The 19,859-nt window shown below is 47.1% G+C and overlaps 2 protein-coding genes across 2 annotated transcripts; one reads left to right on the top strand and one right to left on the bottom strand.

Moving 5' to 3' along the window:
• Positions 1-5,153: 5,153 nt before the first annotated feature.
• Positions 5,154-6,931, bottom strand: PNRC1 (proline rich nuclear receptor coactivator 1). Its single transcript, XM_054162576.1, has 2 exons — positions 6,376-6,931; positions 5,154-5,745 (listed from the first exon to the last, which is right to left on the bottom strand). Exons 1-2 carry the CDS (start codon positions 6,796-6,798, stop codon positions 5,305-5,307), a joined length of 864 nt encoding a protein of 287 aa, XP_054018551.1. The 5' UTR covers positions 6,799-6,931; the 3' UTR covers positions 5,154-5,304.
• BORCS6 (BLOC-1 related complex subunit 6) lies at positions 6,907-9,544 on the top strand. The gene is given in 3 exon segments (XM_054162575.1): positions 6,907-6,975; positions 6,977-7,389; positions 7,391-9,544. Coding segments are annotated over 3 exon segments (1,131 nt in total). The 3' UTR covers positions 8,040-9,544.
• The last annotated feature ends 10,315 nt before the right edge of the window (positions 9,545-19,859 follow it).

Here is a 19,859-nt window from a genome sequence, read left to right as displayed (position 1 = left end):
AATGGGCTGAAACTTAGCCATGCATGAAAACCCAACAACAGATAATTCTGTACTCCTTGAAAGTTGCTTTTTCAGGACCATCACCACATGATGTTTTTAAAAGTAAGCTGGTAGTTAACTTACACATTGGAGGGGTCCAATCTCTTTTTGGTGGTGTGCAGTAATAAGACAAGGAACAATGGATACAAGCTTGAACACAGAACCTCAGCATGAGGAGAACCTTCTTTACAGTGAGGGTGATGGAGCATTGGAACAGGCTGCCCAGAGAAGTTGTGGAGTCTCCTTCTCTGAAGACTTTCCAGTCCCACCTGGATGCATCCCTGTGTGGTCTACCCTAAGTGATCCTGCTTTTGGCAAGGGAGGTTGGACTCGATGATCTCTGGAGGTCCCTTCCAACCTCTAACATTCAGTGATTCTGTGATTCTCCTGTGCTTCTGCACAGCTTTGCACTGAAGATTTTAAACAGAGAATATTTTAGTCATCTAACCACAATGCAGTATTTTTCTTACTCTGAACTCAGAAGATTCAATAAGCAATTTAATTCCTGTACAGCAGATGCAATACCAGCTGATGATAGCAAATACACCGTTTGTCCATACGTTTACGTTTGTCCGTAAAGGCTGCTCACTTCAAGAGGAGAAAGTTCTTCACTGAGAGAGTCATTCGTCACTGAATGTGCTGCCCAGGAAGGTGGTGGAGTCACTGTCCCTGGAGGTGTTCAGGAGGGGATTGGATGTGGCACTTGGTGCCATGGTCTAGTCATGAGGTCTGTGGTGACAAGTGGGACTTGATGATCTTTGAGGTCTCTTCCAACCTTGGTGATACTGTGATACTTTATACTACATTGCAAAGCAATCCTCCCAGCATGGCACTTGTGTGTTGCTTTTGTCTACTGGCTCTAAACTGAAACAATGGTATGTTAATGTAATACAATCCCTTGCCTTTAGGGGACTGGGTTAAGAAATCTGTCAAAGTGAAGGAAGCCTTGGAAGTACAAATCCCTGTAAGCTAATACCGTGGGAAGACAAAGGAAAAAAATGTGGGAAAGTGACAAATTAAGTGCAGAACATGGTCCAAAGAGATGATGTCCTAATTTTTCAGGCCACCCTGCTGAAGGCCTAGTTTTATAACCCAGTCTGTGGGCCAGGAAGGGACTCGACCCAAAGATCTTAAGATAGAGACATGAAAGCCAGATCACAACAGGACCAGTGATACTGACAGAGAACTAAACAAAGCAAGCAGGGTTTTTTTTCCTGCACTGTTTGGAAAGACTGGATGAACAGTGTCACCTTACCCTGAACATCTTTACAGTCCAACAAAGTATGGGAAGTTTTGAATTTTCAAGACTACACAAATGTTATACAACAGCCTCCATAAATTGGCTGAGGAGCTTAGAACTATCAGCACTGTCATCCCCAGGGATGTGTCAGCAAAACAGGGTAGAAACTGAGGAATGTTGTGTCAGTGAATTTTATGCAGGATCAGAACTAGCATTCAGGCTAAGCAATTTGATGTCAGCTCTAGGAGCAAGGAGGAAAAGAGGCTGATGGTAACAGAGGTAATCATCAGGGAGAAAAAGGGTATCAAAGTATCATAGTATCAGTCAGGGTTGGAAGGGACCACAAGGATCATCTAGTTCCAATCCCCCTGCCATGGGCAGGGACACCCCACACTAGATCAGGCTGGCCACAGCCTCATCCAGCCTGGGCTTAAACACCTCCAGGGACGGTGCCCCAACCACCCCCCTGGACAACCCATTCCAGGGCTACACCACTCTCACGGTGAAGAATTTCCTCCTTACATCCAGCCTGAATCTCCCCACCTCCAGCTTCATCCCATTCCCCCTAGTCCTATCACTACCTGATATCCTGAGATACCCTCCCAAGCCTTCTTGTAGGCCCCCTTCAGATACTGGAAGGCCACAATTAGGTCACCTTGGAGCCTTCTCTTCTCCACACTGAACAGCCCCAACTCCTTCAGTCTGCCCTAGCTCTTGTCAAGCTAGTTACCAAGATTCAAGTTTATCACAAATTCAGCTGATAAAACCAACCACTGCCCAAAGCTGTGGTGAACTGCAAAAGGTGCTTTCCTTTCTGCTTGATGACATTGAGACAAAAGGGGGGGGGGGGAGGGAAGCTGCAACCATGTATCAGCAGAGCTTACGCCTAATGGAGTAGGACTCGCCATCTGTCTGTCATCCTTAGTGAGATCGTGCTCAAATTTGTCTTTGCCCTAATATAGTTTGCTAATTTTTTAACTAGTGGGGTTTGTTATTTTTTAAAGGTAAGCCAGGATGCACTGGATTTAGATTAGGCAGTGAACTGGGATGCTGAAGCTGTGCTTTTACTTTTACCTTTGTTTATCAAGTAGCACAGGTCCATTTTCTGCAAGACCATGAACACAGGTCTTTTGTGTAGACCAAAAATGTTGTATGAACTCTTAGTTTAGCACATAAAAATAGCCTAATAGCATTATGAGAATAATTAAAAAACAAAGTAACTGTGTAATTACATTCTATAAATAAAGCAAAGAAATTCTCCCCCCAGGTTTTGGGTAGTCTCATTTCAGGGCTATGTTAACTAACACTGCAAATTCATATGCAGCGAACAAAGAGATTTGGTGTCTTGGAACCACAGAATAACAGAATTAGAGGCTGGAATAGAGCTCTGAGATCATCAAGTCCAGCCTATGACCTAACACCACCACAAGTCACTAACTGCCACATCTAATCTTTCTTTAAAGGCCTCCAGGGATGGCAACTCCACCACCTCCCTGGGTAGTCCATTCCAGTGTCTAATTATCCTTTCCATGCCAAAGTGCTTCCTAACATCCAACCTAAATCTCCCCTGGTGCAGCTTCAGGCCATGCCCACTCATCTTGTCACAAGTTGCCTATGAGAAGAGCAAGACCCCCACCTTACTACTTCTCTTCAGGTAATTGTAGTGTGATGAGGTCCCTCCCGGAGTCTCCTCTTCTTCAGGCTAAATGCCCCCAGCTCCCTCAGCCTCTCCACAACAGACTTTCCCTCCAGACCCTTCCCCTGTCCCACTGCTTTCCTCTGGACCTGCTCCAGCACCTCAGTATCTTTCTTGAAGTGAGGGGCCCAGAACTGCACACAGTACTTGAGGCGAGGCCTCAGCAGTGCAGGGGAGTGCAGGGGCAGAATTCCATCCCTAGTTCAGCTGGCCACACTATTCCTGATACAAGCCAAGATGCCATTGGCCTTCTGTGCCAGCTGGGCACAGTGCTGGCTCAAATTCAGTTGGTTGCCAACCAGCACTGCCAGGTCCCTCTCAGCCAGGCTGCTCTCTAGCTACTCATCCCCAGTCTGTAGCCCTGCACAGGGTGATTGTGGCCAAAGTGTATGACCCTGCTCTTAGCCTTGTTAGACCTTATACCCTTGGCCTCCTCAGCCCATCGACCCAGCCCATTCAGGTCTCTCTGAAGTGCCTTCCTCCTTTCCAGCAGAAGCAGCAATGCAAATGGCATGAACTTAGCTGATGCTGCTGACACCCAATCTCTGAAAACACCCATCAGTCTAAGGAGCCACATCAGCTGGGACAGTGCTGCTAACATACTCTTCCTATCCATCTATTTCTACTACACTAGTGCTCAGAGGTTTTCTTTTTTTCCCCCAGTGGATCTAAGAACTTATTTTTCACTCTTATGTAAATTTCACCTATTTCTTGCATTATTGATCTTACTTAAATACCAGATTAGTAAAATAACTGCAAATCTGTGTTATCTCCTCAGCATGCCTGTCTGCCTAATCTACAGTCTAAATCCTTAAGAACTTAGATCAGAGGAGTTATAATTTCCAGCAGAGTTATCAAGAGAAGAATCTGGTGGAAAAATAAGCTTAATTCGCCCCATTCATACCTTTCTGTTGCTTCTGCTTTTCACCCTGAGCTAGTTTAATAACCAATTGCTATAAAAAGAGTTAAGAAGCACTACAAAATGACTTTGAATATGCAAGTGCCCAATTTTCTTGAAATATGAATTTTCAACAAATAAAGGATTAGGAACTTAAAGTGATCTATCACAAAGAATAGAATAAACCAGGTTGGAAGAGACCTTCGAGATCATCGTGTCCAACCTATTATCCAACCCACCTAATCAACTAAACCATGCAACCAAGCATCCTGTCAAGTCTCCTCCTGAACACCTCCAATGATGGCAACTCCACCACCTCCCTGGGCAGCCCTTTCCAATGGGCAATCACTCTGTGTAGAACCTTCCTAACATCCAGCCTGGTGCAGCTTGAGACTGTGTCCTCTTGTTCTGGTGCTGGTTGCCTGGGAGAAGAGACCAACCCCCGCCTGGCTACTACCTCCCTTCAGGTAGTTGTAGAGAGCAGTAAGGAAACATCTTAAAAGCACAAGGAATTCTTAGTGGGCTATGAAATATCTCAGTGACTTGCACAGTTAAAGGCTGAGGACACCACGTTCCCACTGATGCTCTAGAAGGCAATCAAGTAACTTCTAAGACCACGAACTTGAATTAACAGGCAGACACACACAAGAAAAACAAAGAGCCATGATTAAGGGGAGGCCAAATTGTTTATTTAATTTTTTTAGTGACCAATTGGATTGTTGGCAGAAAGCTCTGCTCTTTTTTTTTGTTGTTTTTTGTGTTTTTAAGAGAAATCAGCAGTGCTCCAATTGATGGGTTGGAATTTTACTCAAAATTCCAGTTAATTTAAAAACAAACAAGATGAACAGCAATTCAGGATACCGTTTCCAGAGCAGAGAGCGGACGTTCACATTTGCATGAAAATTCCACGTTTGTTGGTTTGGTTTTTGTTTTTTTTTTTTTTACTGGGACACAGAATGTAAAAACTATTGTCAGTAGTGCATGAATAAAACATTCACATTTGATCTGGAACCTTAAAAATCAGAAAGCTGTACTCTCCTTCCAAAATTTTTTGCCATTACCTTGTGCAAATCAAGTCAAGTCTTCATGTGTCAAGCCCACACTTAAAATTGTCCATGGGTTTATATACAAGACATCTACCATTCAGGCAGTGCAAAATACATCCTTTCATAACAAAACTAAAATGTACCTCTCAAAGTATGAACAAGAATATACACATAATACATGATGTACACTATTTACACGACCATAAAAAATATAATACAAGGATTTTTTTTTTGTTGGGTTTTTGTTTTGTTTTTTTTTTTAAATGTGATTGTTAAGACTTGACAGTCTTTTGCAACTTTATTGCAACAAGGCATGTTTGTTTGTTTTTTTTTGAAGTTTCCTGGATGGAGTTTGCTTTGCCAATTACTCGAGGGCTCTCGGAAACTATGCTTGAACTTTTAGGAGAGTTTTCAAATGGACAGCCATCAACTCCTTGTTTTGGTCAGAGGGTTCAGCTGTGCCACCCACCCAGTGGCTGGGAGGCTTTGGAAGGACACTAGGAGATGGTGGGTCACTGAATTTCGCCCCAGCGTAGTTTTCTTTTTGGCTCACTTCAGTCAGGGCGACCGGTTTCTTGGACTTGGCGTTTCTGAAGTTCTCTGTGTTTTTAAGTGGCTTTTTCTCCTGTTTCTGCGTTATTTCTGGCGACACGGAATCTTGCCAAAAGTTCTCTAGCTGTTTTGCAGATGTGATCTTTGTCAGCGGCGCGTTACATTTACTCTTCTGCCTGTTCATCTTTGGTTGTTCACACAGATGTAAACTGTGAACGGGCTGGCTGTACGGGACGGCAGCCTTCTCAGACTTTCCCATCTTGCTCTTCAAGAACTGCAAGGTAAGCATTCGCGTCAACACACCACCTCTCTCCCTCAAGAGCTGTCCGCGGCGGCCCAGGGGCACGGCACGGGCAGCGGGGCGCGGGCTGGCCGGACTCGGTGCTCCCGCGCTGCGCCGGCGCCGCCGCGCGCGCTTCTACCCCCAGCGCCCGATCCGTCGCCGCGCGCGGAGCTGTAACGGCCGGCCGCGCCGCGAGCCACGGGACAGCCCGCGCGCCCCGCCGCCCCGGCCGCCATGGGGCGCTGCGCCCCGCGCACGTCTCGCCTGCGCGCGCAGGGGCAGCTGGCGCGCGGCCAGCAGGCTAAATCCGGCTGTTGCTGGGCGCACCGGCGAGCGCCGATTGGTGGCGCCGAGCAGCCAATCACCGCCCTCAGTACCCCTCTCTTCCACACCTCCCCCCCCCCCCCCCCTTCCAGCCCCGAGCGAGCGGGCGTAACGGAAACTCTACCGCCGCCCTCCCCCCGTCTACACGCACACACAGGGGGCGATTCGCCCGCTGCCCGCTTCCCTCCCCAGCGAGCTGGCAAGAGATCTCCCGGTCCCAGAGTGCGGGGGAAGAGGGGGAGGGGGGACGGAACTGGAGGAGAGAATGTGAGCAAAGTAGCTGAGCCTTGTCTTTACCTCTTTCCTGAGGGGTTTGCTGGGCGCAAGTCTCGACGGGGCGGGCGGCTCCTCCGGGGCTACCATTCCCGTGCCAGGGGCAGCCGAAGCTGTTGACGTCGGGTGAGCGCGAAGCTCGCCTGTCCCGTGTGTTCCCAGTGGGGTCCTTCTCCCCAGGCCGGTGCGATGCTGTTGATACTGTTGGTAGCGGCTGGGCAGGAGCCCCGCGGGGCTGGGCCGGATCTTTCCCTTCCTCCGACGGACCCTTTTCAGCGTGGGCCTCGCGCTGCCCCCCGGGCCCGCCAGGCAGCAGCTAGGCTGGTTCTCACAGTTGCTGTCCCCTCGCCTGAGGCGCTGGAAAAGAGTAGAGGGCAGCCGCCTGGGGTCTTCGGTGCCTGCCGAGATCCGAGCTAGGAAGGGCGGCGGCGCCGTGGTGGTGACCATGGTGGGATGTGGGTACCCAGAACTGTACCGGGAAAAGGGGTCAAGCCTAGGTGGGGAATGTGCGGGTCGGGTTGCTGAGGGGTGTCTGCCCAGGCTTTGTGGGCTGAGATGGTGGCGCAATGGGATCCGCTGCTAGGAGAACATGGCGGGGGAGTGAAAGGACCAGCTCGCAGCACCCCGTTGTTGTTACCCGAGCGGGGCACAGCCCCTTCCTTCCCCACGCCAATCGCTGTCCGAGGATGGTGCGAATGGCACGCCCCTCTACCAGCGACTGCCAATCTCGGTGGAACGGCGACTTCCCTGGCCCCGCCTCAGCCAGTCAGAGGCGACACAAACACTTGGGGCCACGCCTGCTTCCGCAGGCCACCCAATCAAGGCAGATGCACACAGTGGCCACGCCCCAGTCTCCGAGTCACGGGCCTGCAGTGCGAGGAGAACGGGCGGTTCTAGTTGGGAGAGAAGGTGCCCAATCAGGAGGCATAGAGACAGCCATGGTTACGCCCCCGCGCGCCGGCTATCCAATCGAGGGGGACGTAAACAGGCGGCGGCGCGCCCCTTGGTGGGCGGTGGTGTGCCGGTGGGCAGGCACGCACGCGTCGCCTGTCATGGAGGAGCCGGCACTGCGGCCCGCGGCGGCCGCCGGGCTCCCAGTCGCGGTGGAGGAGGGACCAGGCTGTGAGTCGGAGGGGCGGAGGCGGGACGAGCGGAGCTTGGAGGCGCTGAGCCTAGCGGCCAGCGGTGGGGCAGCGGCGGGGCGGCAGCTGCTGGAGGGGCGGCGGGCGACGCTAGCGAGCGCCCTGGAACTGGAGGGAACGGTACTGCGCGAGGGGCGCCTGACTCAGTTTGTAGCCAACAACCTGGAGCGGCGGATCCGGCTGAGCGGTGCCCCGCGGGGCGAGGCGGCCGCGGGAGGCGGTAGCTCCATCCCCGCCATCGATCCCGGGGCGCTGCAGGACGTGGTGGCCCTGGCCGGGCAGGTGGCGGCGCAAGTGGACGAGCTGCTGCGCAACGTGCACTGCGGCCTGCAGGCCTTGACGGCGCTCAGCGTCGGCTGCATCCAGACCTACCGCGACGGGGTGGAGAGTCTCGGCGAGGCGGCCGACCTCAGCATCCGCGCTATGTACGCGCTGGTGGCGCGCTGCGAGGAGCTGGACCGTGCCATGCAACCCGTGCCCGCCTTGGCCAAGCGCATCCGTGACATGAAGGGCACCCTGGAACGGCTGGAGGGGCTCTGCAAGTAGGGCTGCCCCGGCGAGGTCGCTGCCCCGCTGCCATTCTCGCTGCCACCAGGATGCCGAGCGACGAGTCTCCCGCTGAGGCTGGAAAAGCAGGGCCTCGCTGTCGCCCTTGCTGCGCCAAGCAGCGCTCCCGCTGGGCCTTAGCCGACCTCTGGAGGGCAGCTCTGCCGCCCCACCCTGCCAGGCTTCCCACCGGGGCTGCTGCTGCCCTTCCTCTCCAGTAGACCCGTCAGCGGGGCCGCGCACAGCGTCGAATTTAGCAGTCCACCTACACATCCTTCCTCTCTGTGCCCCTCTACCCAGCTAGCCGACGTTTGTGGCCAGTTCGCTGTTACTAATCTGGAGGAAATTTTTGCAACAGATGAAAGAGAAGGTCCCAGTTGAAATCGCGGGGTAAATGGCAGACGGTGCTTTTTAGCTTCAGTTCCATTAAAGAAATTGGTTTCCACATGCCTTATGCTTTCTATTTGCTGAGGGCTAGGAAGAAGTAACCAAACTTAATTAAAAGCAGCTGTTGTTTTTTATTTCAAAACAAAACAAAGAAATAGTTGTGAATAACTGCTTGATGTTTACAGGCATACATGTTTATTTGTAGTTGAGTTGGTGCCTGACAAGGAATTGTCACTTCTGCCATTCTGGCCAATAAACACACAGAACACTGCTGTCTCTTACAGGACAGTTTTGTGAGAAGAGGGAATTATATATAACAGAGACACTTGCTTTCTGACAACAGTATAAAATCCATAGTATAGAATTGAGGTTCAGATAAGAGGAAATCTATACATGAAGTTCTAAATAAAAGCCTTCAGATAAAGGATACTTTGCCTCTCTTAATCTCTACAATTCTCACATATGAACTCCAAAGTTTAAATGGCATCAGTCTTGAAATGTACCTGGGCTTTTGTTGTGGTTTTCTTTTCAGTTTGGGGAAATACCTTAATTAGATAGAGAACATGAACGTTTGGTGGTATTACTTGGATGTATGACTGCCAAAAAATGAGTTCCTTGGGAGAATTTATTTGTATAACTTGGAGCTTCTGTATATGCATCATTATGCAGAAGTGATTTTGCTTGATTAAAGTATTTCCTCAGGGGCCTGAGAGTAGCTGAATACTCATAATGGTTCCTGTGCAACTAGCCTCTCAGATGATGCTCGTGATCCATTTAGGTCACAAATGCCCTCGTAACAAGATGTCAGCAGAGATACTATCACTGTGATCTTTCTTATGTATCATGGTGTTTTATGTATGTGCAACCAGTGATCAATGAGCCATCTAACCTAAAAACCTTGAGGCAAAGGTAGCCAGGAATAATACACAAGTCCTGTAACTTGCAGTTGAAGAGCTTCTGATGGGTGCAGCTGCTACACCACCATCGTCTCACTGAAAAGTGAGGGGCAGATACTGTGGTATGCTGTGCTTCTGCATGTAGACAATACTGAATTGTAACAAAAAATTGTTTATATGCCATCCTAGTTTGCATAATACCATTCTCTGGCCTGTTTTGGCCTTCTCTGGGATGAGGAAAAGACATAGCAGCGTTGAGATGTATTTCACATGTGGCTTTCCAGCCCTCGCAATGGAAGAAGTCCAGGAGTGGGCTGTGCCAAGGCTGTGCTCTTTGTGGTCACAGCTCTTGTGGTATTTTCTGGAGAACAGCTGTGTCTCTAGAAAGGAAGAAGAGGAGTAATAGAAGTTGGCAGAGGAAGAAGGAACTTATGTGCCCTGCCCAGTAAAGATTTCTGACCACCACAGCAGCAGCTGTACTCATAATAGTTTGAGGGTGTTATTCTTGGGAAGGTTTGAGCTTGTCTGTCATGGAGGTGCAGCAGTTCTGCCAAGTATGTTTTGTGTATGTCAAGAGCGAAACCAAGATTTGATCTAGCCTACCTTGGGAGCATTGTTGCAATGCAGAGGGAAGACCTGTGAGGTTATTTGTGTAGCCACACATGCAGCTAAGCTATGTTGATACAGGCTGAAGTGAAGCCTTCAGAGCACACACGTCTGGTTTCATTTGCAGTCGCCTCCATTCGGTGCGGATTCCCTGCCAAAACTGGCAAGTTGGTAGAATGAAGTCATTACTTTTGTGTTTTTTAATTGTTAGTGATTAGTTGTTGTAAGTGTTTCACATCTTAATTATTGCTTTTCTTATTTGGCAAAATAATTGGAAAGCTAATTTAAAACCCTCCTGCATCTGCATGGAGACCCATTAATGCGATTGCAGAGCCAGTTTCAGTCTAGGTCCTTGGGCAGTAATTTGTGACTGATGTCATTCACGTGATGGAAAAAGGGATGACTAGTGAATTACAAGCACAAAGGAAGCAGTAATTACACTGTTTGGGTTTATGTTTTAATGTCAGTCTCAAAGCCTCATCTTATTTGAAGGACAGACTTTGCTGAGCTTTGTGAAGTGGCTCCCGTTCCCAGATGTCTGCCTTGTGCATTTGGAATCTCTGGGGCAGGCATGGCTATAACCATGCAAGCCTGTTCTGTGCTACCACAGTCGGTATTGATGTGGTATCACATAGCTGCTAGGGTTTCCAGCCTCCCCTGTCCATACTGGCCTCCGTCTGCATCAGTGCATCTTTGGTGCCAGCCCTGCACTTAATGTCCCATGTGAACCGCTTGTGAGCTACATGCAGCTGAGTAACCACTGGTGAACGTGGTGCTTCTGCAGACAGAGACTTTTGCAGTACCTTTTTCATCCCAGTCCAGGCTTTCTTGTGCACTTTGCAACTTTTGGATGTTGAGCATGAAAGCTTTCAGAGTCTTTCAGCCTTCTGCCTAAGTGAGCAGAGTAAAACCATGTAGGGGTTTGCCAAGACCTTCAACTGCGTTTGCATGTGTTTTCTTGCTTAGTCACTGAGTTTTACAATTGGTCTTGCTTTCCTTTCCTCAGCAGCTGCCAAGTGAACTTTGACTAACAAAACAGGCAAGGTCAAAACCTAATAAAATAAAATGACGTGGAGGGCACTGAGCAATGCCAGATACAGAATTAGTTGTGCACCAGGAGTGACTCCCCTGCCCTGATAACCACCAGTGACAATGTTAGGAATTAGGTTACCTCAATAATTTTTCTTCAGGACAAGTGTCAGATCTAAGAAAATCCTTTTTTTTTCTGATGGTGTGGTTGGTTCTGCTTCATTCAGAGCTTTTTGTTCCCTCCCTGTGAGGTTTTTATATTCACTGACTCTGAAATGATTCCATGTCCATGCTGTTTAAAGGAGCTTTTCCAGTTGACACCTTGCTATAGCTGGAAAAAACCCAACCAACCAACAGTGACTTAAACCAGGAATGAATATCACTGACATTTCCCCTGTGAGGTTTGTTTTGGTTTGTTTTGTTTTCTTCAGTGTTACTTAATTGCATCAGGTATTTGGTAAGAAAATGTATCGGCCTATTTTTGTGCATGCCTTCCTGCCAGCCAGACACTGAAATACAGAAGATTTTTGGCTGGAATGTCCAAATTTATGGTGGTACTTACTCCAGGGAGTAAGGTCTTGACTGAGTTAAGGGTATGAGGAACAGCGTGAATTCAAACCAAGAGCATAGCTCTTAGCATTGAAGATGGAACTGCTTTGAAAGTGTTTTCAGATAGTGTGGCTGTACTACCAGAAGACAAAATACTTAATTTTAAAGCTTCAAAATTACCATCAGCTTCCCAGAGGACTTAGTAGATAAGCTGTTGTAGTGAACTGTATTAGCTGAAAAGTCTTTAAGATAGAGACCTTTTGCAACAGTGTCATCTAACATAACCCAGGTGCCATGCTGCCTCATTCTGATGAATACTTGAAAAAAATCTATGAAAAGATTGGCAGATTGTGTTTATGTTGCTACCAGAACCTGCTTTTATTGCTGGGAAGTTGCTTTTAAGAAAAGGTCATTGCTATAAAAACCATAAAAGAGTCCAGTTTTAGTACAATTTTTGTGAATATTGTCTCCTCTGGGCTTCACCATCGCCCCATCCAGGAAACACATGCTGAACCCTCTGCTGTGCATGTAAGAGCACCCTTCAAAGAGAGAGACTGATGACATTTCTCCTTTAGAAGGCTTAATGCAGTTATTGCATCATATGCAGGAACTGAAACTCATCTGGGGTTCGCATTTGCTGCTCCAGCTTGGTGTCTGGGGAAGAGCTTTTGCCATTACTCTCTGCTGTTCAGAGCTCAGAAAGTAGAGATGTGGCCAATGGGCTAGGGTCCTGAGCTTCCACCTCAGAAGTCAGGATCCTCCTGCCCCCTGTTACAGCGACAGCATTATGCCCTTATGGTGTAGTAGGAAAAATGATACTCAATTTCAAACCATCCTGTAGTAGGAAAAATGATACTCAATTTCAAACCATCCTGTAGTAGGAAAAATGATACTCAATTTCAAACCTTCATGTAGTAGGAAAAATTATACTCAATTTCAAACCATCTTGTAGAAGGAAAAATGATACTCAATTTCAAACCATCCTGTAGTAGGAAAAATGATACTCAATTTCAAACCTTCATGTAGTAGGAAAAATTATACTCAATTTCAAATCATCTTGTAGAAGGAAAAATGATACTCAATTTCAAACCATCCTGTAGTAGGAAAAATGATACTCAATTTCAAACCATCCTGTAGTAGGAAAAATGATACTCAATTTCAAACCTTCCTGCAGTTCTGATTCGCTCCTAGTATTCATGCACGTTAGAAGTAATGCAAAAACCAAACCAGACCAACCCCCCATAACCCTCCCCCTGCAGAGACTGCTAACTGATCCTCTTCCCAAATCCAAGAGGATGTTAAAAGGTGGCAGTTCCATAAATAATAGTCATTGGCTGTCAAGGATAATGTGCTTGAGGTGGTGCTCTCAGTAGTGTTGAATCCTGATGAGACTTAAGAGAACCTGAGTTGCAAGAAAATGCTAAATTTTAATGGTAATATTGATAGGGTTGGAGGTGGGGCTGTCCACACAACACTTGCAGAACTGGCATCTGTTGTTTGCTAGCAGGAATTGGACTGCCATGAACACTGGCCAGCGTGCAGCAGCGTTCAGTAACTGGGAAAGAAGAAAAGCAGAGTTCAATCCACGTTGATTCTTTTCCTAGATTACAGCTAGAAAGTGCTGTCACTGTAATGGGTTCCAGAATTTGAGTTAATGTTGCTGTGATTAATCACTGTGAAGTACCTTTATTGAAAGTTGATTTGTTTCAGAGAAGAGTAATAATTTCACAGTATCACAGTATCACCAAGGTTGGAAGAGACCTCAAAGATCATCAAGTCCAACCTGTCACCACAGACCTCATGACTAAACCACGGCACCAAGTGCCACGTCCAGTCCCTTCTTGAACACCTCCAGGGACGGTGACTCCACCACCTCCCTGGGCAGCACATTCCAATGGCTAATGACTCTCTGTGAAGAATTTTCTCCTCACCTCAAGCCTAAACTTCCTCTTGCACAGCTTGAGACTGTGTCCTCTTGTTCTGGTGCTGGTTGCTTGAGAGAAGAGACCGACTCCCTCCTGGCTACAACCACCCTTCAGGTAGTTGTAGAGAGCAATGAGGCCTCCCCTGAGCCTCCTCCAGGCTAAACAACCCCAGCTCCCTCAGCCTCTCCTCACAGGGCTTGTGCTGAAGGCCTCTCCCCAGCCTCGTTGCCCTTCTCTGGGCACATTCAGGTGTCTCAATGTCCTTCTTAAACTGAGGGGCCCAGAACTGAAATTTATGAATCACTGAATTTATGTCAATATTTTAATTTTCATGAATGCGAGTTAAGAGAGGGAGAGGCCTCAATTTTTGCCCAACACTGTAGCTCTTGTCTCAGTGTGACCAGGCATCTTTTTCCCTTGTTTTCTTTATGGATAGTGCTGGAAAAGTTCCCAGCCTTGAACTTGATTGTAAGACAAAGAGCCATGCCCAGTGAGTGTGAGGAAGAGCTTTGTTAAGGACCTTTTCCTTGGCTGGAAGGATGTGTGAGTGAAGGGGGAAAACATTCCACAGGCTTGCCAGACAATCATTTCTAATTTTACAGACCTCTAATCATCCTGGGCATCCGGTTTGCCACTGGGATCATTTGACTGCTCTCACTAGCAGTAAATCCATGAAATTTCAAGTTGAATTCTCAGCTTTTTAATAAATGAGCTTTCTTTTTTGTGGCAAATAGCAGCAGTAATGTTTAACAGCCATTTTCCCTCTAGTCAGAGTTTTCTTGTCTGAACTTGCACTGTTGCCATTCAAGGAAATGCTAACCTGAAAATAAACTCCTTTAAAGTCAAAGTCTCATTTGACTTTGTTCCTCTTTCTGTTTTCACTGCTTCTGCAATTTGTTTACTCAGTAGATTTTTTTTCTCTTCCCAGGCTGGGACTTTCCAGTGACGTGCCCTCAGCTGGGAAGAGAGGGAAATCTCTCAGTGCTGAGGAACACTGGGATTTTCCATTTCCCCAAATGCTTCCCTTGTGTCATTTATAATTGATGATACAGATCTAGTTTGGGTTTTTTCCCTTTTGTAAAGAATGAGAGGTGCAACTTTCATTTCTCCTGCTCTGATGTCATCAGCTTCCTTGCGTCTGCTGAGAGCAATTGGAAAGCTAGGTCAGCTCTTGCCTCGTTCACCATGTTTCACAGTTACCAGTTGTACTGCATTGCCCCCCTGGCAAAACCTTGTTCTGGATCCCATCAGTACTCAGCATTATTTCATCCCTCTTATCTTCTGTCTTCAGTTGCATTACTTACTACATCAGTGTTATCGTACTACCAAGGCACCAGCCTTCTTTTACCTTGGTTCTGTCCTCTTTCAGCTGCCCTTGGTGTTTGTCATTTATAATCTGCCTCAAATTCAAAATGTTTACCTGCAAGGCCTGCCTGGCTGCCTGCCTGACCTACTGTTCTTTTGATGTCATCCATTCCCTTATGCTTTAAAATCTGAGTAAATTATCTTGGGTCTGCTTTCCTGTGACATGCTGCTGTCTTTCTGTAAAGCTCCTTGTATCCAGAATTCCCACCCTTGTTTCTTAAATTAATCCTTGGGATCAGGCAGCTCAGAAACCACATAGCTAATCAAATTTCTACTTCCTACACTAAGCAGAAAGCATTGCAGAAAATTTAGAATAGAATAGAATAGAATAGAATAGAATAGAATAGAATAGAATAGAATAGCATAGACCAGGTTGGAAGAGACCTTCAAGATCATCATGTCCAACCTATCATCCAACACCACCCAATATCTGTAACAGAGTATCTGTAACAGAAGAGAGCTAGGTCTTACTCTTTGGTTCTGATTACTAACAAGTCAACAAGTGCAAATAAAACTCAACAAAGTACTTGGTTTAGTTACTGTGTGTGCTGTGATGTATCTGCTAAGTGACAGAGCTGCTTACATAGGCTCCTGAGGATGAGGGGTTGTAGAATACCAACTGCCATGTAACTGGAGAGATGATGCAATGTTTAGAAAACATGTGCAGGTCCCCGAAGCAAACTGTGTTGGTTTTCTCTGTAGTCACAGAAAGGTTAAGTAAATGCTGGAGTAAGACTGCTGGTGAATGGAATTCTGTTCTCCCTGCCTACCTTTTGACACACACAGGGCTCTCACTGAGGTTATTAAAAGCTACTTATATTTGTGTGGAAGTTGTAAAACTTGATAGGATGGACCTGCAGAGGGACCTTGCCAGGCTGGACAGATGGGCAGAGTCCAAGGGCATGAGATTTAACACATCCAGGTGCCAGGTTCTACACATTGGCCACAACAACCCCATGCAGAGCTACAGGCTGGGGTCAGAGTGGCTGGAGAGCGGCCAGGCAGAAAGGGACCTGGGGGTGCTGGTTGATCGCAGGCTAAACATGAGCCAGCAGTGTGCCCAGGTGGCCAAGAAGGCCAATGGCATCTTGGCATCAAGAACAGTGTGGCCAGCAGGAGCAGGGAGGTCATTCTGCCGCTGTACACTGCACTGGTTAGGCCGCACCTTGAGTCCTGTGTCCAGTTCTGGGCCCCTCAGTTTAGGAAGGAAGTTGACTTGCTGGAACGAGTCCAGAGAAGGGCAACAAAGTTGGTGAGGGGTTTGGAACACAAGCCCTATGAGGAGAGGCTGAGTGAGCTGGGGTTGCTTAGCCTGGAGAAGAGGAGGCTCAGGGGAGGCCTTATTGCTGTCTACAACTACCTGAAGGGAGCCAGGTGGGGGTTGGTCTCTTCTCCTGGGTGGCCAGCACCAGAACAAGAGGACACAGCCTCAAGCTGCACCAGGGGAGGTTTAGGCTGGATGTTAGGAAGAAATTCTTCATAGAAAGAGTGATTGGCCACTGGAATGGGCTGCCCAGGGAGGTGATGGAGTCACCATCTCTGGAGGTGTTTAGGAAGAGACTGGATGAAGCGCTTGGTGCCATGGTTTAGTTGATTAGATGGTGTTGGATGATAGGTTGGACTCAACGATCTCAAAGGTCTTTTCCAACTATTCTATTCTATTCTATTCTATTCTATTCTATTCTATTCTATTCTATTCTATTCTATTCTTGCAACAAACCTTGGAAAGAAACTTGAAAAGTGGTAAAGAGGGATGGGATTGAATATTAGGAGCACAGGATATGCCAAACCAGATCCTCCCATTTGTTCACCAAGATTCACATGTCCATACTGTAGTATGGCAAATAAATTCCTTTTCAACAAGATTACTCTTCCCTTACTTCCCGTGATGCACAGGCAAAAGGACAAATACAAGTCATAACCAAAGGACTAACTCTACCTGTTCTAAAATGCCATTTTAAAACAGAAAATCATATTGAGCTCTACTACAGAATCAACCAGGTTGGAAAAATACCTCAGAGATCATCAAGTCCAACCTAATACCTAACACCTCATGACAACTAAACTATGGCTTCAAGTGCCACATCCAATCCTTTTTTGAACACCTCGAGGGCCGGTGACTCTACCACCTCCCTGGGCAGCACATTCCAATGGCTAACAACTCTCTCTGTGAGGCACTTTCTCCTACTATGTTGAATAGCTGTAAAAAGCCAAGCTTAAAAGCTATTAAAATTCAAGTTTTGATAATGGTCAACTAGACAGTTCTTAACAAGTATGTGCAATCTCTTTATGTGCAATTTCTGTCACTTTTTGTTTGGTTTTAATACCCATCAGCGGCGACTGCAAACCTTCAGTCCAGCCAAATGCTAGGGCTGCTCTGGCAGCGGGGCTGGACTAGATGATCTTTCAAGGTCCTTTCCAACCCCTAACATTCTGTGCTTCTGTGGGTCTGTTTTTTTGCACTTGAACTGAACCTTTAGTAAGTGAGGTAACTGATTTGGACATTCAGTCATGTAGGAGTCATGGGACACGTTTCCCTTCCGTGTTAATGTAAACCAGAAACTTGTGCAAGGTGTCGATGACTACTGTCATCCAGCATTTACAGTGGGGAAATCACATGCACGTAGCCTTTGTCCTCCGTTATTTGTGAGCTGTGCTTTCAGATAGGGATCAATACTTTTGTCTGAGAAATAGGTCAGTTTCAAAACAAAAGTCTGGGACAAAAGCACACTTGTTTCTCTAGGAATCTGGGAAGTGGGACTTGGATGGAATTATCTGGCTGATAGCCATTTGCACGGCTTGAACATAAGCAATCGACTGCTGGTTACACAACCTCCCCTCAGCAGCATGACATCGCTGCTGCCTGCTAGATAGCATATTTTTAACCTTATGTATTGCTTCTGTAAAAGGCAGCTGGATGATGCAAACACTGGAGGTATCAGTTACAATGTTTTATTTATTAGGATTTTTTTTTTCATATGCCTTGTCAGTTCTTACTAGTTCCCTGTGGAATGCCCCAGCAGAGCCCTTTTCCCCCATTTTCATCTTTCCTTCACAGAAGCACAGAATGTTAGGGGTTGGAAAGGACCTTGAAAGATCACACAAGCCCTATGAGGAGAGGCTGAGGGAGCTGGGGTTGCTTAGCCTGGAGAAGAGGAGGCTCAGGGGAGACCTTATTGCTCTCTACAACTACCTGAAGGGAGGTTCTAGACAGGCAGAGGTTGGTCTCTTCTCCCAGGCAACCAGCACCAGAACAAGAGGACACAGTCTCAGGCTGCACCAGGGGAGGTTTAGGCTGGAGGTTAGGAGGAAGTTTTATACAGAGGGAGTGATTGCCCATTGGAATGGGCTGCCCGAGGAGGTGGTGGAGTTGTCATCACTGGAGGTGTTCAGGAGGAGACTTGATGGGGTGCTTGGTTGCATGGTTTAGTTGATTAGGTGGTGTTGGATGACAGGTTGGACACGATGATCTTGAAGTTCTCTTCCAACCTGGTCTGGTCTGGTCTGGTCTGGTCTGGTTCTATTCTATTCTATTCTATTCTATTCTATTCTATTCTATTCTATTCTATTCTATTCTATTCTATTCTATCCTGTCCTGTCCTGTCCTGTCCTGTCCTGTCCTGTCCAGCCCCCCTGCCAGAGCAGGATCACCTTTACCAGACCACACAGGAATGCATCCAGGTGAGGCATGAATATCGCCAGAGAGGGAGACTCCACAACGTGCCTGGGCAGCCTGTTCCTCCTGGTCAGGGGATCGTTTTCCTGGGTTGCACTGCTGTTTTAAACTACCTCTAGGAGAGTAACTCAACAAATAGAGCTTGTGCAGATGTCCTCTCGGCACTGCCAGTGTGCTGGTAGGTTAAAACACTTGTCCTTTGGAAACCTGTTCAAGAGCAGACATGGTTGAAAATGCATCCTCACTGCAGAAGAGCTTTTATTTTGGTGAGTCATTGCAGAAATGAAATGCCCCTAGGGTAGAAAAGGATCAGAGATGCCATGGGGAGATCTGCAAGCCTGGCTCCAGGTTGCTTCTCAAGAAGTAAGAAGAATAAATAGGTCAGGTGATGGGGCTGCCTGTAATGCTATAGATTTCCGTGGGGTTGGCAAGTATTTGCTGCAGCTAATGTCTCCTCCCCTTTAATTTACCTCTTAGGTGATTAATACTGTCAAAACTTAAGCCAATACACAGATTTATTTATCACACTTTAGGATGCCATGGTTCACATAGAAGAAAATAATATTTGGCATTAAACAGATGACTAATGTAACTGAACATGTAACTTCACAGCCCACATACCATAAAAAAGAGAAAGCTGTTACCAGTTTTTGTATGGGTTGATTTTTGCCACTTGAAGCTTCTTTATGGTGGCAGCAGGAATCGGAAGCAGCTGGAAAAGAACACAGCTAGACCAGGCAAAACAGTGGATATAGCCATAAAGTGGTTATAGCTGACTGGGGCTATCCAAGAGTTGTTCTGAGTTTACCTTTGTCTTGGTCTTTTCCACATTGGAAATCTCAAAAGATAGGGTAATAAAATTCCCACATGGTTCTTCTACTAAAGTATGAATGAGGGGGCTGTTTCAAGATCTGGCTTAGTGACATCAGTTGTGTACTTCCATTACTTCCCACTTGAAGCTAACCCAAATTTTCTTCAGCTCTTGGGTAGATCACAAAGGCAAACTGTGGCTGTGTTTTGATAGTTGGTTGCCATGCTGGGCATGTGTTAAGGCAGCCTGAGCAGCTCTATTCCTGCCCCAGTCCTGCCCACTTGCTTCACCATCCACTGCATTTCCCTCTTGAGTTTATCCATGCTGCTTACACAGCCACAAAATGAACTAGTGCTAGAACTGGACCTAGGTGAGCCCAGCAAAGAGGAAGAGGGAAGCTTGCTTGCTCTTTGCTTGCATCAGTTCCCTGCTTTGTTTCATTACACAGATAGTTGCTCAGCGCACGGGAAGGACCAGCATGGAGCAGAAAGGGTGTCTGAGCCTGCTGCTCACAGCTGAGATAAGGAAAGTGCTCAGGGAGGGCTTGCAGCTGCTGTCACTGGAGTCATGCTGACC

Source organism: Dryobates pubescens, chromosome 6 (assembly GCF_014839835.1).
Source record: "Dryobates pubescens isolate bDryPub1 chromosome 6, bDryPub1.pri, whole genome shotgun sequence".
Classification (NCBI taxonomy): domain Eukaryota; kingdom Metazoa; phylum Chordata; class Aves; order Piciformes; family Picidae; genus Dryobates; species Dryobates pubescens.
The sequence above is the reverse complement of the archived record's forward strand: the minus strand, read 5'-3'. Positions and strand labels throughout refer to the sequence as shown.